We start from the raw sequence: 18925 nt of genomic DNA on the forward strand, positions 1-18925 counted from the left end.
TAGCTGTGCTACAGCAAATTATTCTTTGTGTTACCTGGCAGACACATTGGTGGTAAAGGAGACACAGTCATTGATGAATGTTAATGGAGTGGTTCCTGTTATGTCCTCCCACTGAGCAGGCGTTGTTCCACCTGCACATGGACGCAAACACAAGATTTCCATATTACAATGTGAGCATATGTCTTGTTGGTCTATTCACAGCTCTATATGTGTATCTGTGTGTGCTCTCTAACCGGTTATACTACAGAGCAGTCGTAAGGTGGGGGTGTCTCCTCCGAAGCCGTTGAGGACTGGGTCAGAGTTGCTCTTGGGGACAGGAATGGTCATGGTGATAGGTTTATGGAACTTTCTCCGGCGGGGTTCCAGGGTGACGATGGGACTAAAGGTGGCCTTGTTCCCCAGGATCTTCCTCACTACATCCACACTCACTGGCTGGGCCTGGGAGAGTATATAAAGTATACTCTTTACTCTACGCCATGCAGGCGCACTCTCATTTACATGTTGTGGAACTGCCTAAAGGTACATTTCTTTTAGTGGGAAATAGTATGAACCATCTTTACACTGACAAACAGAAATCTTTCAGTGGAGCCCAAAGCTAACTATGTGGCTACAAGGATAGTAGTGGTGGTTGGCTGTCAGTTGTATGATCTACCACTTTCATTTATCTATTGACTTTCCATCTAATGCCATGTCAAATCACTTATTGAGTTGAATATCTACAAAATGGGTTAGCATTGACTGATTGACGAAATTCAGTAAAGAGGCATTCATTGGTTCAGCCAACTACTTTTTCAATCACTTGACTTTTCATCTGGAACTACCAGCAAATGTTTTGGGTTAAAGAAAAATCCCATGAGAACTATTGGATTAACTGCCATACAGCTTGGCAGAGACATTGACATTCCTCAGAGGTCTAGATACAGTAATCTCCTAACTTTCTTCTAGCACCATCCACTGGTTCAACTTCTGCCCTGTTTTCCACATAGGAAACTTACTTTTTGATGTTAGGATGGTTTGACACCTGCGCTTTGGATCTTTGGATAACTTCAAAACATTTCTTAACAGATTCACCAGAATCAGCCACAATATGCCATAAAAACACAAAAACTACAAAACAGGTACGTGTAGAGTATATATCAAATGGAACTATAGACTATACTGATGTTTTTGTTAATCACCTGCAGTCCAACCCTGATCCTCTTGGTGAGAGCCCCCTCAGGGAACACTGCCTGTACTTGGGGCACAACAGTGCTGCTCAGGATGCCTCCTTCAGGACCAATCAGATTACTGTCTTGTTTGATGCGTGAAACCACTGCAAAGTATTGTGGGAAATCTCTAGTGATGATACGGCATATGCGCTTCCTTTCCAGCTCCTCTGGCGTGTCCAGCTCTGGAGGACGGGTCAGAAAGAGACACATGTCAGGGACAATAATGTAGGATTAACATATGTACTTTTTATGGTCTGCTTTCCCGAAAGTCAAGGTGCAGATTACTGTTACACCATCATAGACTGACCCTCGTCCATGCCGTTGAGTATCTGGTTGAGTTCTTCCTGGGTGTGTTCACAGTGATGCTCCTTCCAACTTTCTCCAGTCTCACTCCTCAGAATCACCAGCTCCCTCTCTTTTCCCCGCAGGGCAGCAAAGTGGGGGATCTCCACAATCACTGGACTGAAGGGGCAGAGGTCAGTGAGTATGTATTAGATATTGTGGATGATAACAGTGTATGTATATAAGTGCCTCTTGGTGTGTGTGTGTGTGTGTGTGTGTGTGTGTGTGTGTGTGTGTGAATGTGGGTAATTGGCAGGGTTTCCATTCTTGGTATGATTTACTTGGACTATTCTTGATCAAGACTATTATTTAGTGTCAATTTCAATTCCTGTCTTTCCAAAAATGTGAAAAGATCTTTTTTTTCTTTACAATGAGATTACAGATTTATTTCTTTTTGGAGCATCATGTCTGTCATCCAGGGGCTACACAGGACGTACATGATATGACCATAATAACCCAGTACCAAGCAATATTGAAATTTCTCTAAACAACACCCGAATGCAATCCTTTTTGTATCCACATCTGGGGAAAAAGCCCACGAGTGGTTTTGCCAGCAGCCAATCACTGTATGCACACTTTGATTTAATGTGACATGTGATTTGCTTACTGCCACAGCAGCTGTAACCCATACATTCTGAAGTGTGGTGAAGTTGAGCACGGTGTATTTCAGGGAGTTGGCAGTTAAGCCTGCTGAGATGCCACCAAAACATCTGAAAATATGGCTGCTCTACACAACTGTGGTGTCTCGTGCGATTTTAATGCAATGGAATGCTGCCATTTATGTGAGGTACAGGTAATTGTACTTGTGTTGTGATATTTAAATGATACCCTGCCCTCTATATTGATGATGTGTACTTCTTTGTTACATCTGACATAATTCAGTTGATATTTTGAAAATAATCTTTGAACAAGAAGACTACATGATAATGCAAACAAGACAGTGTACTAAAGTCAGTGGTGATTCAGTGGTCTGGTTGCTCAGTCATGCATGAACACAATCCAGGTGGATTTATTTGTTGAGTTTCCTTGCAGAATTGTGCTAATTGTACTGTTTCCATGGTTAGTATGAAGACAACTTTTAGAGTACTGCTGCACTGTGAGCTGCTTCCATTGGTTGTTCCCAACAATGTAAAACGATAGTAGCATAGTAACATAGCAAGCTACACATGGACAATAGCCATATTTTGGAACTACTGGACAGTAGGGAGGTGGATTATGCTGCTGGAGTAGTTTGAGAAGGAGGTTGAAGTTCTGTTTTGAAAGCTATGATGACTATTGACACTAGCTTCTTATACTATTCTTCTATACAGTTTGAACTGTCACTTTAAGACTTACCTGATATGCATAATCACAACAAGCTAGCTACAACACATATCTATAAGAGGCATGCTACAAGTACTATCCAACATGGGACAAGGACAGCTATGAAGCATAACTGCTGAAGTTTACATGTGATATTTTGAGGGTTCTGTGGCCTGACAGTAGATGGCATTAAACATTAAGCTTTTAAATTGTCAGCGCTTTTCCTTTTTAAATCTGGCAGAAAAACAGAACCAACCACAGGCCCATACCAAATGTCGAATTTTACCTACTTCTCCAGCTACTTACAGGCCACACAACCATTTAAATCTCACACAAAAAGAAAAAAATAAGCCTTCTAACACACATTACTAGAGAAAACAGGAGGCAAGAGAACAAAAAAATGGAAACAGCTAAGCAGAAGAAACGGATTAAAGAAAACTAGAAGCAGCAAATGAATGTCACAGAAATGTGAAGTCTAATGGGCCATAAGTACGTGATGAGGTAGGGAAAGAGACACCAGCACAAGCACAACACAATAACCTAAAGACAAAATAAAACCAAATGGAAGGCTTTGTAAAATAAACACTAAGATGGGCATCCATGGATTGTTTCATATGCAAAACCATTTTTTTTCCACCGTACCCGAGGAATTTTGTCCCTGGGGGGCCAAGCTGGAGGATTCTGCTAACCAAACTCTCTCCCTCATTAAGAGGTGGAGGGGCACTGGGGAGGTGGAGTTTACTGTGTGACCGACCAAGCGTCCATATGCAGCAGTGAGGAAGAAAGAGCACACACAATGTTTTGGTTGGGTGCAAAATAGAAACCTTGGGGACTCATTACCAACAGTTAAATGATATTATTAATATTGTGATACTGATTTTGGTGCATTTTCATGAAGATGAAAAGTATTCAAAATTGCAATTAATTGAATGAATAAATCAATACATTAAATAAATAAAAAAAATGATATTAACAAATACATGAATACACAGACTCTTTAATAGGCTATAAAATTTAAATTGTGAAATAATTCAATATTTGTAGAGCTTATTATTACGAGATTTATTTCATATTGCCAATTTAATTTAGTTCCAGCTGTTTTTATTTCAAAATAATAAATACTGTTTTTATTTCTAAATGTTTGTTGTTGTTTTTTTAATTGAGATTTAATGTCTTTTTCTGTCCATTCCAGACAAACAGGGCAGTCCCTGGAATGTAATTGGCTGTTGCTTTAGCCTGAAAACTCTGCTGAAATTAAATTTAAAAAAATCAACGTTTTATCGTCGCTTTTACAAAAAAATAATGAACTAAAATGTTAAAATTTGCTGAAAGTAGTATATTAGTAAAAAAAGATGATTTCATACCTAGTTAAATGATACTAACTATATTTAGATTATTCTGAATGCTCTGGTTTCTTATTGCTTATTTGTGTAACTTTTTATTTTAACTCTCTTTTAAGGTCATTTAGGACAATTTTGTAATTTGAAATATGCTGTAAGAAATCTTTCAAATGTTAACACTTTCGCTCTAAATGGCAAACAAAAATGATAATTTACATTTGTAATGGAACCAATCATTTCAAAGTAGAGGGAGGCAGATTTGACAGCAGAGTTAAATACTCACATTTAATGCAAACATTATAAGAACAACATATTTCATATTCAAGTTCTGGTCAGGGAGAACCTCCGTCATGTGAGCAGTGTAAAGCTGCTGGATAACTGAATGATGGGTGATTAAAGGCCAAGACTTGAGTTACATATTGAGTTACAGATTAAATAATATTTTTAATTGTACATTGGGGGATTTATAATTGAACTTTGATCCAATAATATCTCAAACATTAGCAACAGAGGGCAGAATCTGAGGCCACATATCAAACCAATCATGGTGCAAAATGCTGGAGGAGGAGTTAATAAGAAAGGCTTTTTCAGTTGGGGTTAGCAGTAAGGTTAAAAAGAGTTAGACTGCAGCTGTAATGAAAGAAAACAGAGCATGCTGAAGAGCAAAGATTAACAGATCCCTGGTGCTGGGAGAAAGCAAGAGCAGATACACAAACAGTTTAGTAATGCAGAGGCAAAGGTTAAATTATTCTGAAAGAAAACGGGCAGCAGGTTGTGAGATTGTCATCAAGAGTGACATAAATCAGCCTCCACAGCTTCAATGTAGAGATAGTGTACTCCAGATCTGACTTCCTCACCCTGTTTTACCTCACATGATTTCGACCGCCCCTTTTATCTTCCCTATTACATTACAGATGAAGATCTAAACTGTTGTTGGTGAGATTCTCAGTCATCCAAGTCATAGTCATTCTACATGCTATATTGTAGGCAGCTGGACTTGCTTGAGGTTTTTGAAGACGTTTCAAGAATCTCAAGTCGCAGGCTTTAAACCCTGTGTGGGTTTGACCCCTTACACAGTTGTTGAGGTCTCATGTGAGTTTCTGACCTACCTGGCCACCATGTGGACATTAGAGTTAGATGGGTCCAGGTGTGAATGGGTGTTGAACTCAAGTCAGTCAGTGCTTTACATACACAGTTTAGTGGAGCTACAGTTACAGCTCAACTAGATCATTTAATGTGATCAATAAATACTGTACTGTCCTGTGTCTATGGTATAGACCAAATCACAGTCATAATTGTTTGTTTACAATAACTTCCAGGCAGAAAACTGCATCACGTCACGTACATAAAATCATACAGCGCAGAGCAGAGCCTTCACTGATTAGTTTGATGTCACCTAAAAAAAATAAATATCAGTTTAAGTGTAGCCTATGCTATATCTAGAATATTTTCATAGCTCTACCTTACTGTCAGACAGCTCTTACTGACGGGGATTTTAAGCCATTATATCAAAAACATCAGACTCGTCTGAGAAAAACAGTCATTTTACTCCACTTAACGGCAGAGCTGCTGCTTCACCGCTGCCTCCATCAGCTGTTGTGGAAGCATAAGAGGAGACAAGATTCAAATATAGTTTAATGATCTAGATTTTTTTTAAGTGGCTGAAGTATGCAGCCCTGTCCACAGCAGGACATCACTTAGCTTCCAAGCCAGTGTTGAGGGACTGTACTTTATTTATCAGAGAAGGGGAGTGGCTGGGGTGTGACTTTTTAATGTAAAATAAATATGAAATACTACCTTTTCAAGTTGTATGTCTCTCACATAAGCCAAAATTAAAAACACAAGTCTATCCTCAGTGAATTATGTTTTTTTAATTGCCTTACCTGTTTTGCAGCACCCCTTCTCCCCTCATATATAATGAACAGTCCTATCCCTAACCACAGAGGGAGGCTGGCGCAGCGACGAGAAGCATGCTCAGAACACCGAGTCCAGTTAAAATGTGACTGAGGTGTTTCCATGACAGAATAGCTCAACTTCCGACTGCATTAACTTGGTGCCTGCTTGGTGTGTTCAAGAAATTGAATTTAATCCGATTTCAGTCCGATTAAAATGTTTACATATAGATGTAAGTCCAGTTTTAGTCAGACTAACACAATAATCCAACTTTTTCTATCATTATGTAAACATAGTGAGTTTGAACTGAAGAAGCCTGTTGAATGAGAGGTCAAACATCTTCAGGAAACTCAAGTAAGTCCAGCTGCCTACAATATAGCACATAGTTCATGTTCCAGCCACTCATTGTTCAAAACTCTAACTACATCTTCATGCAGCATCAATTATTTAGCTGCTGGTTTCTGCACTGATGATATTTTGCACTTTTCTGCTACCGCTATATTTGCTTCTCTCCTCATCCTGAACACTCATGCCTGGATCCTTACCCAAGGAACTGGGCACCAGACGGCCCCACCTCGATGAGCCTGCTGGCCAGGCCCTCGCCCTCAACCATCGGGGGCATGGTGGCCAGACGATGCCTCTTCACCAGCCGACACGTCACACGTGTGGGCGCGCTGCACTTCCTGGGTGGGATGATGATGCGTAGGCCATTGTGCCGGCAACCACGCATGGCTCCGCCCCTGGCGTCCACCATAAAGCTGACCAGGAAGCTGAGAGAGGAAAAGAGAGGTTTTAACAAATTAAAGGACATTTCTTACTGACCCCATTAAACGAGGAGGACATAGACACCAAAGCTACTGTGCAGATTTTTTGCCTAAGTACTAATAATGGCAGCATCACATGAGAGGAGAATTTAAGAAATACCTCCCCCTCAAAATGACCATTTGTATAGCAATCAGTACCTTGAATTTGTTAACAAACTGTTTTTTTCACATGCCTTCACAATGAATAGAGAATCCAAAAAAGGCAAACATTCTACATGAATTGATGTAAATGGGGCCATGTTTACCAACAGCAAAACTATCAGTTCAAAAAACTCACACAATTTCTGCAGTATAATGAAAGTCTCATTTTTCAGTTTGTTAGATCAGTACTTCCCAAACACATGCATTTTTGCTAAAAGTTTACAATTTCAAACATTAGTAAAACAGTCTCAGGGATGAATAGTTTGTGTGCGCATGTGCTTGATTTTAAGCTCTGCTGAAGCAGAGCTCAAACACATGCACAAAGACTAAATAATGAGACTTAGATCATATTACACAAGCTGTGAGAGAGTTTCTTAACAAATGTTTAAATATGGTTTGCTTTAGTTAAATGTGTACCCCGTTTACTTCAGTACATGAAAAGTGTTTTTTGGGTTGTCCATTCACCGTTGAGACGTGAGGAAAACAAGTATTGAAGGTAAAATGTTGTCAATCTATAGTCCTTCTTACACAGAGATCACACTATTTCAGCTTTGTGGAATCAGAAGAGGCGGAAACCCAACTACTGTCTCATCATTGGTAATATCAGCCATGCAGACTTGATTTATCAACTTTGGTGTCTATCTCCTCATCACTGAATGGTCACCATGATCAACAGCTCCATCTCCAAACATCTCACCATGTTGCATCACACTTTATGACTTCAAAGTTTGAGACTTGTTGACCTCATCATGCACAGTGAGAAATACAGTATGCACATGGATCACACATCTCAGTGAGTGGGAGTGTGGCTGTCATGACGTGACATTACAGTTTGATACCCAGTTCTAATATGCCCTGAGCTTGTCCTGGCTTCAGCCAAGCAGACAACATATTTTTCTTAAAAACACGCAGACATAGAAACATGTGTTATTGTATTCTGCAACACAATCAGTTAACTGTTAGAAGACAAAGGCTGCTGTCCTCTATCGCTAACCCCCCTTTAGAGGCTTTAGTTCACTATAGTAAGACTGTAAAACTTACTTTTCTGAATGAAAAATAGTATTTAAGTCCGATCGTTTTTCTGCATAAGGGGATCCATTGTTAATTTTCCTGTCTATGACTGACTATGTCTCAGGTTGGTGGGTATGTTAGTGGAAATGTACAATTAAGACGACATTGAATGAAATCAACAAACACATCCTCAACTTACACCTCCTCCCTTTGCCCAGATATCCACAGTTTAGGGTTTGTAGGGTTTCTTGTTTTGTGTATCACATAATCTGTCTATGTGGAAACATCAACTCTGGGACTTGAAATGTGGAACTAGGTGTAATATATTTAATATTTAGACAAATGAAGTCAGATTACATTGATCGGACACACTGTAAACCCAGAGAGAGGTCTAGGAGGTGATGTCTGTTGAGGACAGTGACACATACACCTCTCCACCAGGAGAGCACACTGTGGAGTAGGATGAAGATGAGGAGGAGAGTGACTGAACCAAGGTGCAGAGGGTCACCTGCTGTGGTCTCCATGATCATGGCACGGAGAGGAATGGCTAAAAACAACAACCACATCAGAAGGAAAGCAATCAAAAGGAAACCAGAAACAAGTCAGAGAAACCAGAGAAAAAAAAAACTGAGCAGACAGGAGACAGTCAAAGGAAGAAGAAGAAGAAGAAACTTTTTTTTTTCTGTGGAGGACAGCACAGTTACATAACCACCATCCAACAGCCAACAAGTGCTGACATGATATCTTTAATTTCAGTACTGCCTGTGCTCTTTAGGAAAGCAACGGTGATTCCAATCAGGATTTACTGTACTTTCACTCAATGTGGCTACCAAAAAGCACAAAAAAATGTGGGGAAAAATTGTTGATTTATTTAGATGGAGTGTCATTAATGTTACTAATGTACTTGTAAACATGGACTATTTTTCCATTTGCTTGTAAAGGACAGGTTTCACACTTTGGACATTGTTCATTGTTCATTGTTTGATGATTTTGGCTGTGTTCATGCATATGGCATACATTTAGGCATGATTGTATATTTTTGTTTAAACTGTAGATTTTCAGTGCACTCCTACAATAAGTCTAAAATACACTTCGGAAACTAAATTGTTACATTCAGACCATTAAGCTAAAGAAAAAATGCCCGATGGAAACCCATTTAAAATGACATTTTTGATCCTACAGCCATCAAAGCATAAAAAACATGCACTGTATTATTTCTGGGTGTCATGGTGGCCTTTTGCCTTGGATTCATTTTTACAGTTTTCCATCTGATGACATCATGTTACCATATTTGGCATATGGAGAAAATACATGTTAGGTTCTAGGAGCACTGTCACAATCAATGTTGCTGCTAATCACTGACATATCCCTGACTGTCAGCAGAAAAAATTACCAAAAATATTTAATTAGCATGTCGTATAGTGAAAGTCATTTTAGTGTGTTTTTTCATGACAAACAACCTCGCATTTAAAGGGTTACAATTCTGAAAATAAATGAATATTTGATATTTATTTAATCATAAATATCAATGTAATGTAATGTAATCATAAATATCAAATATTATTTTTTTTATAGGAAAAACAGAATTTTCCTAATGGACTGATGTTGGTTAAAAAATAAACTCAATAAAAATAGAAAATCATATTAATGTGCAATATTTTTTAAAGCTTGATTTTGACACGCACATTTTGTGGGCAGAGTGATACGAGTGTGTGTAATATTAAATGGGGCCCAAGCGGTTAATTATGAGATAGGTCTAAAAAGACAACCACAGGATCATGGTTAGAGATAACAGGTCAAGACTCTGTTCCAAAGTAATCTGTTACATTTCTTCATGTGCTGTCCTGCTTAGCTACAGTTTATTCCCAGTAACAGCTGCCAAGTAAGAGAAAGGACTCCATTAACACACTACAAACACCAAATACAAGCCTTAAAACAAAAGGGAATTCACTAATTAAGACACGCTGTAATTAAATGCAAATAAGTACTTCATGATAATAACAGCTATCAGGAATTTAGGGGGACTGGGTTAATTATTACAGTAATGCATATTCATAAATATACAGTACATTCTCGAACATGCATGTGTATGTATTGAAACACTTTGTACACTCGATTCTCTGTAAGAGAGTAACATTTTCATTGTGTATGCAGTAATCATTTCCTCCAGTCTGACTGGACCTACCCAGAGTGGATGGGACTGGAGGATAGAGCCACATTATCCAGGTTCTCTGTGCCCCAACTCAGACGATATGAATCCCTCTCATTCTCCCTGGCAAGTGATGAAACCTGAAATCAAACCAAAAAACTCTTTTTAGATTTATAACAGCAAATATTAAATGTAGAAATAATATGAACTGCATATAAATCTATTTATCTATATACATACATAAACAGGAACAAGAAAATGTCAGAAAACACTAAACAAATGCTTTGTATGTGTGTGTGTGTACATATATATAGTATATATACGCACACACACTGTATCTCTCTCCTCTCTCTCTAAATATATATGTGTGTGTGTGTGTGTGGGTATAAGTATATATGTATATATTTATATATATATATATATATATATATATATATAAATATATATATGTGTGTGTGTGTGTGTGTGTGTGTGTATATATATGTATATATATATATATATGTATGTATGTATGTATGTATATATATATATACTTATATACTTATTATGGATATAAGTGGATGGATGGATGATAGATAGATAGCTAGCTAGCTAGATAGATAGATAGATAGATAGATAGATAGGCTAAACAGAAGCTCACAGACAACATTTCAAAAGAGAGAGACTTCAGTTAGATGCAGATGAACTAGTTTCTTTAGTGTCCAAATCAATGATAAAGGGGTTAATGCAAACTTCACTCTTAATCTCAGTCTTCATAGTAGTGAGTCGACACATCATGTAACCTCAGAACTGAAGTACCCAGACGTGGTGCTCCAGTACATTATCACCAATGCAAACTACATCAGGTCACAGAGGTGGCACAGTGAGTGTATTTCACCACATGCAGTGTACCTGGTGACTGGTGAGCATCTCCTCCATCAGGCCCTCGTGTTTGGGGGAGTAGTAGCTGTGGTGGGTGGGTGTGAAGGACCTGTCTGAACTGAAGCAGAGAAGAAGAAAACAGTGAAGCTCAACAATCATGACAGAGGCAGTGATCACAGCGGATGGGACATTACAGTCATGAAGAGTACAGGGAACGTGTGCTTTAATTACTACAACCAGGGATAAATGATCGCTACCCAGCCCCAGGAAATCTGTTACACTGGTTCTATCAGCAGTGCTGAAGATGTAAAAGGCCAGATACTCGGCCAGCGTCAGCACATACCTTTGCATTCGACTATGAAGGAGTGACAGGGAGGACCAACGATGAAGTATGAGCAGGAGAGGTTGCAAAACACACACACATGTACACACACATATACAAATACAGGCAATTAGTTGTTGAGTTAATTGTCCTCGAGAGGAAAGGTGTCATAAGTACATACATAAACACATACTCTGATACATGATAGCAAGCACAACCATACACAGAGAGTATCATTAATTAGGCTCATAGAGGAAGCAGATCAACATGGAAACATCACTGGGTTGAGCATTTTTTATGCATAAAGCAGATAAGTCTTAACCCTTTGAAACCTGGACTGACATCAGTTTCCTTGTACTGTATTGTCACAAGCTATTTAACCCTTTGAAAACTTGAGAAAATTAGTTTGATTCCTTTTGAAAACATGGGGGGAAAAGGAAATGGCCAACTTGGTAAGAAATATCCCACAAATTGCATGATATTGTTACAAGTTGACAAGAAAATTACCTAAAAAATAGTTTTAAAAAATAGGGGAGGATTATTAGATGATTATCCAAAAAATTATGGGAAATGTCCAGAAAACTATAATTCTAATTCTATATTATATTAAAAAGGTTACACAGGAAAATATAATATATAAAGTATATTTATTTGTCCAGCACATTTGCAGTCATTTTCTTTTTTACTTATTTAGGTATTTTTTGTAATGTTTTAACTACTTTTTGCTCATTTTTGAGCCATGTCTTGTTAAGTTGCTTGTTGCCGTCTCCCCATGTTTATGAAAGATATCAGACCAATTTGCTAAGGTTTCAAGGGGTTAACATTAGCTCCGAGAATATGTAGGCCATGCAAAGACTTTGACTACAGAAAAAAAGCTCTCACTTCTAGAGAGGGTTTAGTCTGCTGGATTACCAAATCTTCTCTGGTCGCTGATCATTTAGCTTGAGCTGCTTGTTAGCTCAGGTCAGCAGGTGACAGAGTGTGATGTACCTGTCAGTGCGTCCTCCTTCCAGGCTGAAGCGGAGGTAGTTCATTCCATCCAGATACTGTCCTGGCAGGGAGTCATCTCCCAGCTCCCTGAGGTCCTCGGCCCTCAGATACTCCCCTCCATCTCCTGTCATCGTGTCATCACCTTCACAGAGCAAAGAGAAGAGTGGAGGTCAGTGCATGAATGAAAAGAAAACAGACTGATTGAAGGAATAATCCAGAGTTTTAGGCATCTGACTGATATGAACAAATGTAGCTCCAGCACTAAAATGTTAACATAGAATATGTTGAGAGATAACAGGCAATTAGTAGAACAAAATAAAGTTAACCCTTTGAAACCTGGACAGACATTAATATTTATTTTGCTGCATTCAGTCGTCTTTCACAAGTATTTAAACCTTAGAAACCTAGGCAAAAAGGTTTATTCTCTAAAACCTGTCAAAAACATGGGTAAAGGCAATTAGAAAATGATCCGAAAATTAATATTAAAAAAGGAGAGAGAGAGAGAGAGAGAGAGAGAGATTGAAAATGATCCAAAGCAGAAAAGGGAAAAATGTATATTTGTTATTAGAATTCTAATTTTAAAATATGTTATATTATATATATATATATATATATATATATATATATTTTATTTTTTTTTTTTATTTGAGCACTTTTTGAGATAATTTTTTTGTTGCAAATTTTGGAGTCATTTCTTATTGATCATGCCTTCCTCCCATGTTTTTGAAAGAAATCAAGCTGATTCAGTCAGGTTTCAAAAGTCCTCCAGTATCTTTGTTCTGTGTATTTAGATATTTTTTAAGTGATTGATTCAGCACATGTGATGTGCTGTATCCTCTGGAGTGCTCAGTCTGGGCTTTTTTTTGAAATTTGTAATTTTTACTGCTTTGGGCCTGATGATGTTATTTTTACCATATTTGGCAGATGGAGAAAATACATGCTATTTCCACTAGGTGCACTGTCACAATTAATGTTGCTGCCAATCACTGACATATCCCAGGCTTTCATAATCAAGGGAAAAAAAATACTTTTTTTTTTTACTTTATTAAAAATCATTCAATTGTTGTGTCCTTTTTTTCATCTAAAAACATAGTGGCATCATGACAAAAACCTGGCATTTAAAGGGTAAAAATTCTGAAAATTAATGAACATTTGATATTTATGATTAGGACTGATGTTGGTTAAAAATGTACTCAATGAAAGTAGAAAATCATATTAATGTACAATATTTTTTAAAGCTTGTTTTTGAAAAGTGTGTTTTTATGAACAGAGTGATACCAATGTGTGTAATATTAAAGTGGGCCCTAAGGGTTAATAACATTTTCTTTCTATTGTGTCCTCTGTTATCTCACACCAAGCAGATGAATGTTACGGGAGCATTCTCTGTGGCCTCGTGTCAACTCGCTCAACAGCTCTACTGCCGCTCCACTACTGTACAGCAGGGGTTAACATCAATACTTGCTGTGGGTTCATCTGGGCCAAACTGCGGTGAAGCAGCAGAGGAGTCGGATAGCTTGTGCAGCATTGAGTAGCATGAACACTTCCACTACAAAGGACCTGAGAGCAGTGTGTGAGGCATCAGCCATGTAATATACACTGATCAGCCAAAACATTTAATCCCCTGGATGGTAAAGTGAAAAGCATTGATCATCTTGTTACAATGCAGTGCTCTGTTGGGAAACCTTGGGGCCCGGAATTCATGTGGATGCCACCTGAAACACTCCACCCATCCAAACACCGTTGCGGACTAAGTATCCCCCTTCCCATGGCAACAGAACTCCCCTATGGCATCAGGGGGGTACGTAGAACTCAACCATATTTGGATGGGTGGCATCCAAAAAACTCAAGGATCCAAGGTCTCCCAGCAGAACATTGCACTGTAAAAAGATGAATGGTATTTACTTCAAAACCACTTCAGCCAGTGGCTTTAAAATTTTGGCTGATGGGTGTAGTGTTGAAAGCAGGAGCTGTAATGGACTTTGGCCCAGCTCTGCCAGAAAACATTACACTAGGCCAGCAGAACAAGTAAAAAACATACTGTAGTTAGATAGAGAGGTTCTGGTGCCATTAGTATACAGGCTACCTGTGGAGGGAAGATTGTAAGAAGGATATTCAGCAAATTTTAGCATAAAAAATATCATTCACATTTGGTTAAACATGTTTACAGAGAAGTCAGGCATTTCAGGCACTGACTGAAAAATATACAGTCCACTAATTATGCCTATAAATAGTCTGATTGTTAAACTGCTCCACACAAAAAACATCTTTGGGCTATTACATCAAAGAATCTAGTAATAGTAATGTAAACACCCAGGTGATACAGCTAAAGCCAGAGTTGAGGTAAGGATTGGTTACACAGCATTCCAGGGAGTCAGTTTGTTTCCTAATGCATTACTGTGGGGTTAGAAATAAGCTTTAAAGTAACAACACTCAGAAAAAAAGTCTTCGAGAGATTAGCCTTGCTGTTGTATTTGTCTCTTTGCTCTAAAAATGTATCTGCCTCTCTGGAGTGCAAACATTGCAAACATTTTCAAAGCATTACAAAGTGGAGCTTTCTAACCACTAGCCAAACACCACTCAGTACAGCTTTGAAAATAACTGCTTAACATATTTGAAAATAAAGGTTTTTTTGGTTTCTTCCCAGAAGTTACATGATCTATGAAAAATGACAATGATCATAGAAAATATAATAATTTAATATACAACATATAGGTGATAAATAGGTGATAATGAAAATATACAACCCTAAAATGAAAATATGCAACCTTGATTCCAAAAGATCTTGTGTAAAACATAAATAAAAACAGAATGTGACAGTTTGTAAATCCTTTCAACCTATATTCAATAGAATAAAGTCAGAGGACAAGATATTTAGTATTTATTCCCAATTTGATGCCTGCAACATGTTCCAAATAAGTTGAGAAAGGGGCATTTTTATTGCTGTGTGACATCACCTTTTCTTTGAACAACACTCAGTAAGTGTTTGGGAACTAAGGAGACTAAAGAAGTTGAAGTTTGAAAAGTGAAATTCTTTCCCTTTTTTGCTTGATATAACTTTAACTTTAGTTGCTCAGAACTCCTGGGTCACTGTTGTTCATTTTTGCACTTCATGATACACCTCACATACTGTACACCTATCAGCGAGAGTCAGGTCTGGACTGCAGCAGGTCAGTCTAGTAGCTGCACTCTCTTACTATAATACAACATTGTTGGAACACGTGCAGAATGTGTCTCATTGTCTAGCTGGAATAAGCAGGGACGTCCCTGAAAACATCCCTGGATGGCAACATATGTTGCTCCAAAACCTGTATGTACCTTTCAGTGTTCATGGTGCCTTCACTGACGTTAAGTTACCCATTGTGTCAGTTCGTCTCAGATGAGCTCAGAGAAGTCGGCTGTGTTTCTGGATGTTGTTGATTGGCTTTCACTTTGCATCTAGAGTCTGAACTTGCATTTGTAGATGCAGAGATGAACTGAGTTTACAAACAATGGTTTTCCAAAGTGTTCCTGAGCCCATGTAGTAACATCCTTTATACAATCATGTTGGTTTTTAATGCAGTGCCACCTCAGGGGTCAAAGGTTTTCAGCCTTGCCCCTTCATGTAGAGATATCTCTAGGTTCTTGATGACATCATTGATTGTAGATGGTAAAATCCTAAATTCCTTGCAACTGTGCGTTGTTCTTACACTGTTGCAGTTCGCAAAGTGGTGAACCTTGCTCTGTACGTGATTGTAAACTACTGAGCCTTTTGAGAATGCCCCTGTCATGGCTAGTCATGATTCTATCACCTGCTACCTATCAACCTGTTTACCTCTGGAATGTTCCAAACAGGAGTTTATATATCGAGCATTACACAACTTTCCCAGCCTTTTGTTGCTCCTGTCCCTACTTATTTTACAACGTGTTGCAGACATTACATTCAGAATGCGAGTATATTTACAACAAAACAATCAAGTTTATCAGTGTGATTATGACATATCTTGTCATTGTACCATATTCAACTGAATATAGGGCAAAAAGGACCTGCAAATCATTGGATTCGTTTTTTATTAACAGTTTAGATAGTGTCAAAACCTTTTTGGAACTGGACTTTTAACATTCTGACATGAGACTGTGATTAATCTTTCAATAACAAAAGATAGGAACTTAGTGCCTTTCTGTTCCTTCAAATATACATCAGCAAATCATGTGAAGTGATGCTTTAAGGATTCTAATAAGAATCTCTTTTTGGCTCAAACTTTAACTTCTCTTTCTGCATCACTGATATTCACGTCATACTGCAGTTAGTATTGTAACACTGAACCAAAGAGCAGCTGGTACTCTCTCATTCTCATAATCTCTCATTCTCCATGCAGAACACACTCCACCACTGCTGGTCAAATCAGCACAGCAAATTCTCACAAAAGCACCGTGCTCAATACCTTCCTCATCCATGGGGTCGTCTGACATTATGTCATCATCAATGGATTTCAGTGCTGTGGGTTGACAGCACAGTCACTCAATACTTTATAAAATCTGCTAATAGTAGAAAAGACCTCTGAACTCTTCTCTTTAGAAGAGGGACAGAAATAAACAACTCAGTTGAAAATAGAATGAGGCTAAGTCTAACACAGAAGAAGTCCAATATCAATGTCAAGAACAGATATTTAGTACTGACACAATTTTCCTGCTAAAATATGACATGGATAAAGGGTGAATGTGCAAATGTGTCGTTAGCCTGCATTAGAAGTCTCTAAAGGTTTCGGTACTAGTTTGGTTAGCACACTCCCTTTTTGGGCCACTTGGGAACAGCAGACAGGTTGTAAGCATGATATCTGACATATTAACAAATAAGAAAGTTTTAATGGCTAACATGTTAGCAATAGTTGGCCATTGACACATCAGTCAGACATGGAGTAACAGAATGTATTTGGAGTTGTGCTCTTGGCCTCCTGATATTCACTCCAATATTCACTTGATCTTTAGCTCTGCTGTTACCTCTGCCAACTGCTCAGTCAGTACATTTACATGATGTTAGAAAGTCTAATTATTGTGTTAGTCAGACAACTGGACTAGGCATTCTGTGCATGCTCCATAATCTCTACGCCGAAGTCAAACAGCATGAATTTGTAGAAGAAAGCCACAAAAAACAAAAGGAGAAGAAGAGGAGAAAACAAAATAAGATGAAGGTAAAAAGCTAACTGTAAAGAACCTAAGAAATGTACAGCACTGAAAAGTTATCCATGTTTTCACTGTTCGGCATGCAAACTGTTTGCCATTTGCTAACTGGTTTGATATGTGACATAATAGGTCAACAGGAAGAAGGTCCAATAGCAACTACCTTAAAGGGGGCATATCTCCACCTGCTGAGGAGGAGTTGGACATACTTCTATCAATAAATGGATTCTCCCCCAGTGCTTGTATACTGGGACAAGGACAGTAGTCTAAATAAATGGCTTAATCGAGCTATAACTTTAGTTCCACTTAACTGTGCATGGAAACGCACTGAGTGAAATATCTGGCTCCTCAGCTGCTGGATGTTCCACTTTCTCCTAAAGCTACTTACTAACACTCCCATTTCTCATTTTGCTGCTTGACAGGTGGTGTGCAAAGGGTTTATCAAAACTTTATGACGTCAACAGCTGCCTGCTGCTGCAAACACAGTTGTGACAGGGAGATTTGTAAAATAATTAGCTAAAGAGGCTAAAAGGTAGATTTCATTGGTCATTTTACAGATGTGTAAAAGTTCTTTACCAGCAGGTATTGAAACATATTCACTAGCAGCTGTGGTCAGAAAGAAACTGTGTTGTCGGATGAAAACCATGACCAACCGAGCCTATTTGGGCTTAACCAATAAGTCAAACACACACACGGGGCTTTGTTATGAGACAAACATCTAGTTCATCTGTGTCATCCAGTGTTGTGGGACACATGGTTAGAATAGCACTGAGAGCTCTATGTCCACTCTCAGCTACACTGTGGCTCCTTGTTTACAACATGACTCACCCTCTTCATCGGAGACATCCAGCACTTCAGTCATGGTCTCTGGCACGTTCAGCTTGTGTTTCTCAGTCACCGTCTGGCAGCAGGGGAGGAAATAGATCCTATTACTGCTACAGCACACAGTAAACTCAGTGGTCTGTTTGTTAGGCAAAACTAACCTCAACCAATGTGGAGTGACACAGCAATTTTGCAATAAACTCTTTCTTCCTGAAGGTTACAGTATTGAGTGTTAGCTAAAACAGTTTCAGAGAAGTGCTGATTTAACAACAGTTTGATTATAGAGGCTGTATGTTGAGCTGGTGTTAAATTATACTGAGGGCTTTTTCTAATATTTACCCTCATTAAAATGTATTCTAATTATAAATTGGGTGGAAACATTTTTAAAAACAGCAAGTCATGTAGCTTTAAAGGCTTTTGAAGTCTGTTTTATTAATTACAGAGTGAATTCTTGCATGTAACAAAATGTGCATTGTTAATAAATAATAATAATAATAACATAAAATAATATAAAGTTTGAACCATAAATCGTAGTTGCTTACTTTTTGTTCTGCTGGAAGCCA

At 38.3% G+C, this 18925-nt stretch overlaps 1 protein-coding gene across 3 annotated transcripts in view; it reads right to left on the minus strand.

The window, feature by feature from the left end:
* Positions 1-18925, minus strand: part of ank2b (ankyrin 2b, neuronal) — a 106336-nt gene that overhangs the window by 36739 nt on the left and 50672 nt on the right. Inside the window, exons 24-37 of one of the 3 annotated variants that reach the window (XM_042512635.1) lie at positions 18369-18441; positions 16805-16858; positions 14422-14466; positions 12384-12525; positions 11415-11426; positions 11102-11189; positions 10247-10350; positions 8570-8608; positions 6631-6855; positions 3495-3593; positions 1516-1670; positions 1179-1390; positions 234-438; positions 35-131 (exon numbers count right to left, since the gene is read on the minus strand). In XM_042512635.1, coding sequence (XP_042368569.1) covers positions 35-131; positions 234-438; positions 1179-1390; positions 1516-1670; positions 3495-3593; positions 6631-6855; positions 8570-8608; positions 10247-10350; positions 11102-11189; positions 11415-11426; positions 12384-12525; positions 14422-14466; positions 16805-16858; positions 18369-18441 — 1550 coding nt within the window. The remainder of the gene's footprint in view (positions 1-34; positions 132-233; positions 439-1178; positions 1391-1515; positions 1671-3494; positions 3594-6630; positions 6856-8569; positions 8609-10246; positions 10351-11101; positions 11190-11414; positions 11427-12383; positions 12526-14421; positions 14467-16804; positions 16859-18368; positions 18442-18925) is intronic. The other 2 variants (XM_042512636.1, XM_042512634.1) reach the window with 2 other exon arrangements.

Source organism: Plectropomus leopardus, chromosome 23 (assembly GCF_008729295.1).
Source record: "Plectropomus leopardus isolate mb chromosome 23, YSFRI_Pleo_2.0, whole genome shotgun sequence".
Classification (NCBI taxonomy): domain Eukaryota; kingdom Metazoa; phylum Chordata; class Actinopteri; order Perciformes; family Serranidae; genus Plectropomus; species Plectropomus leopardus.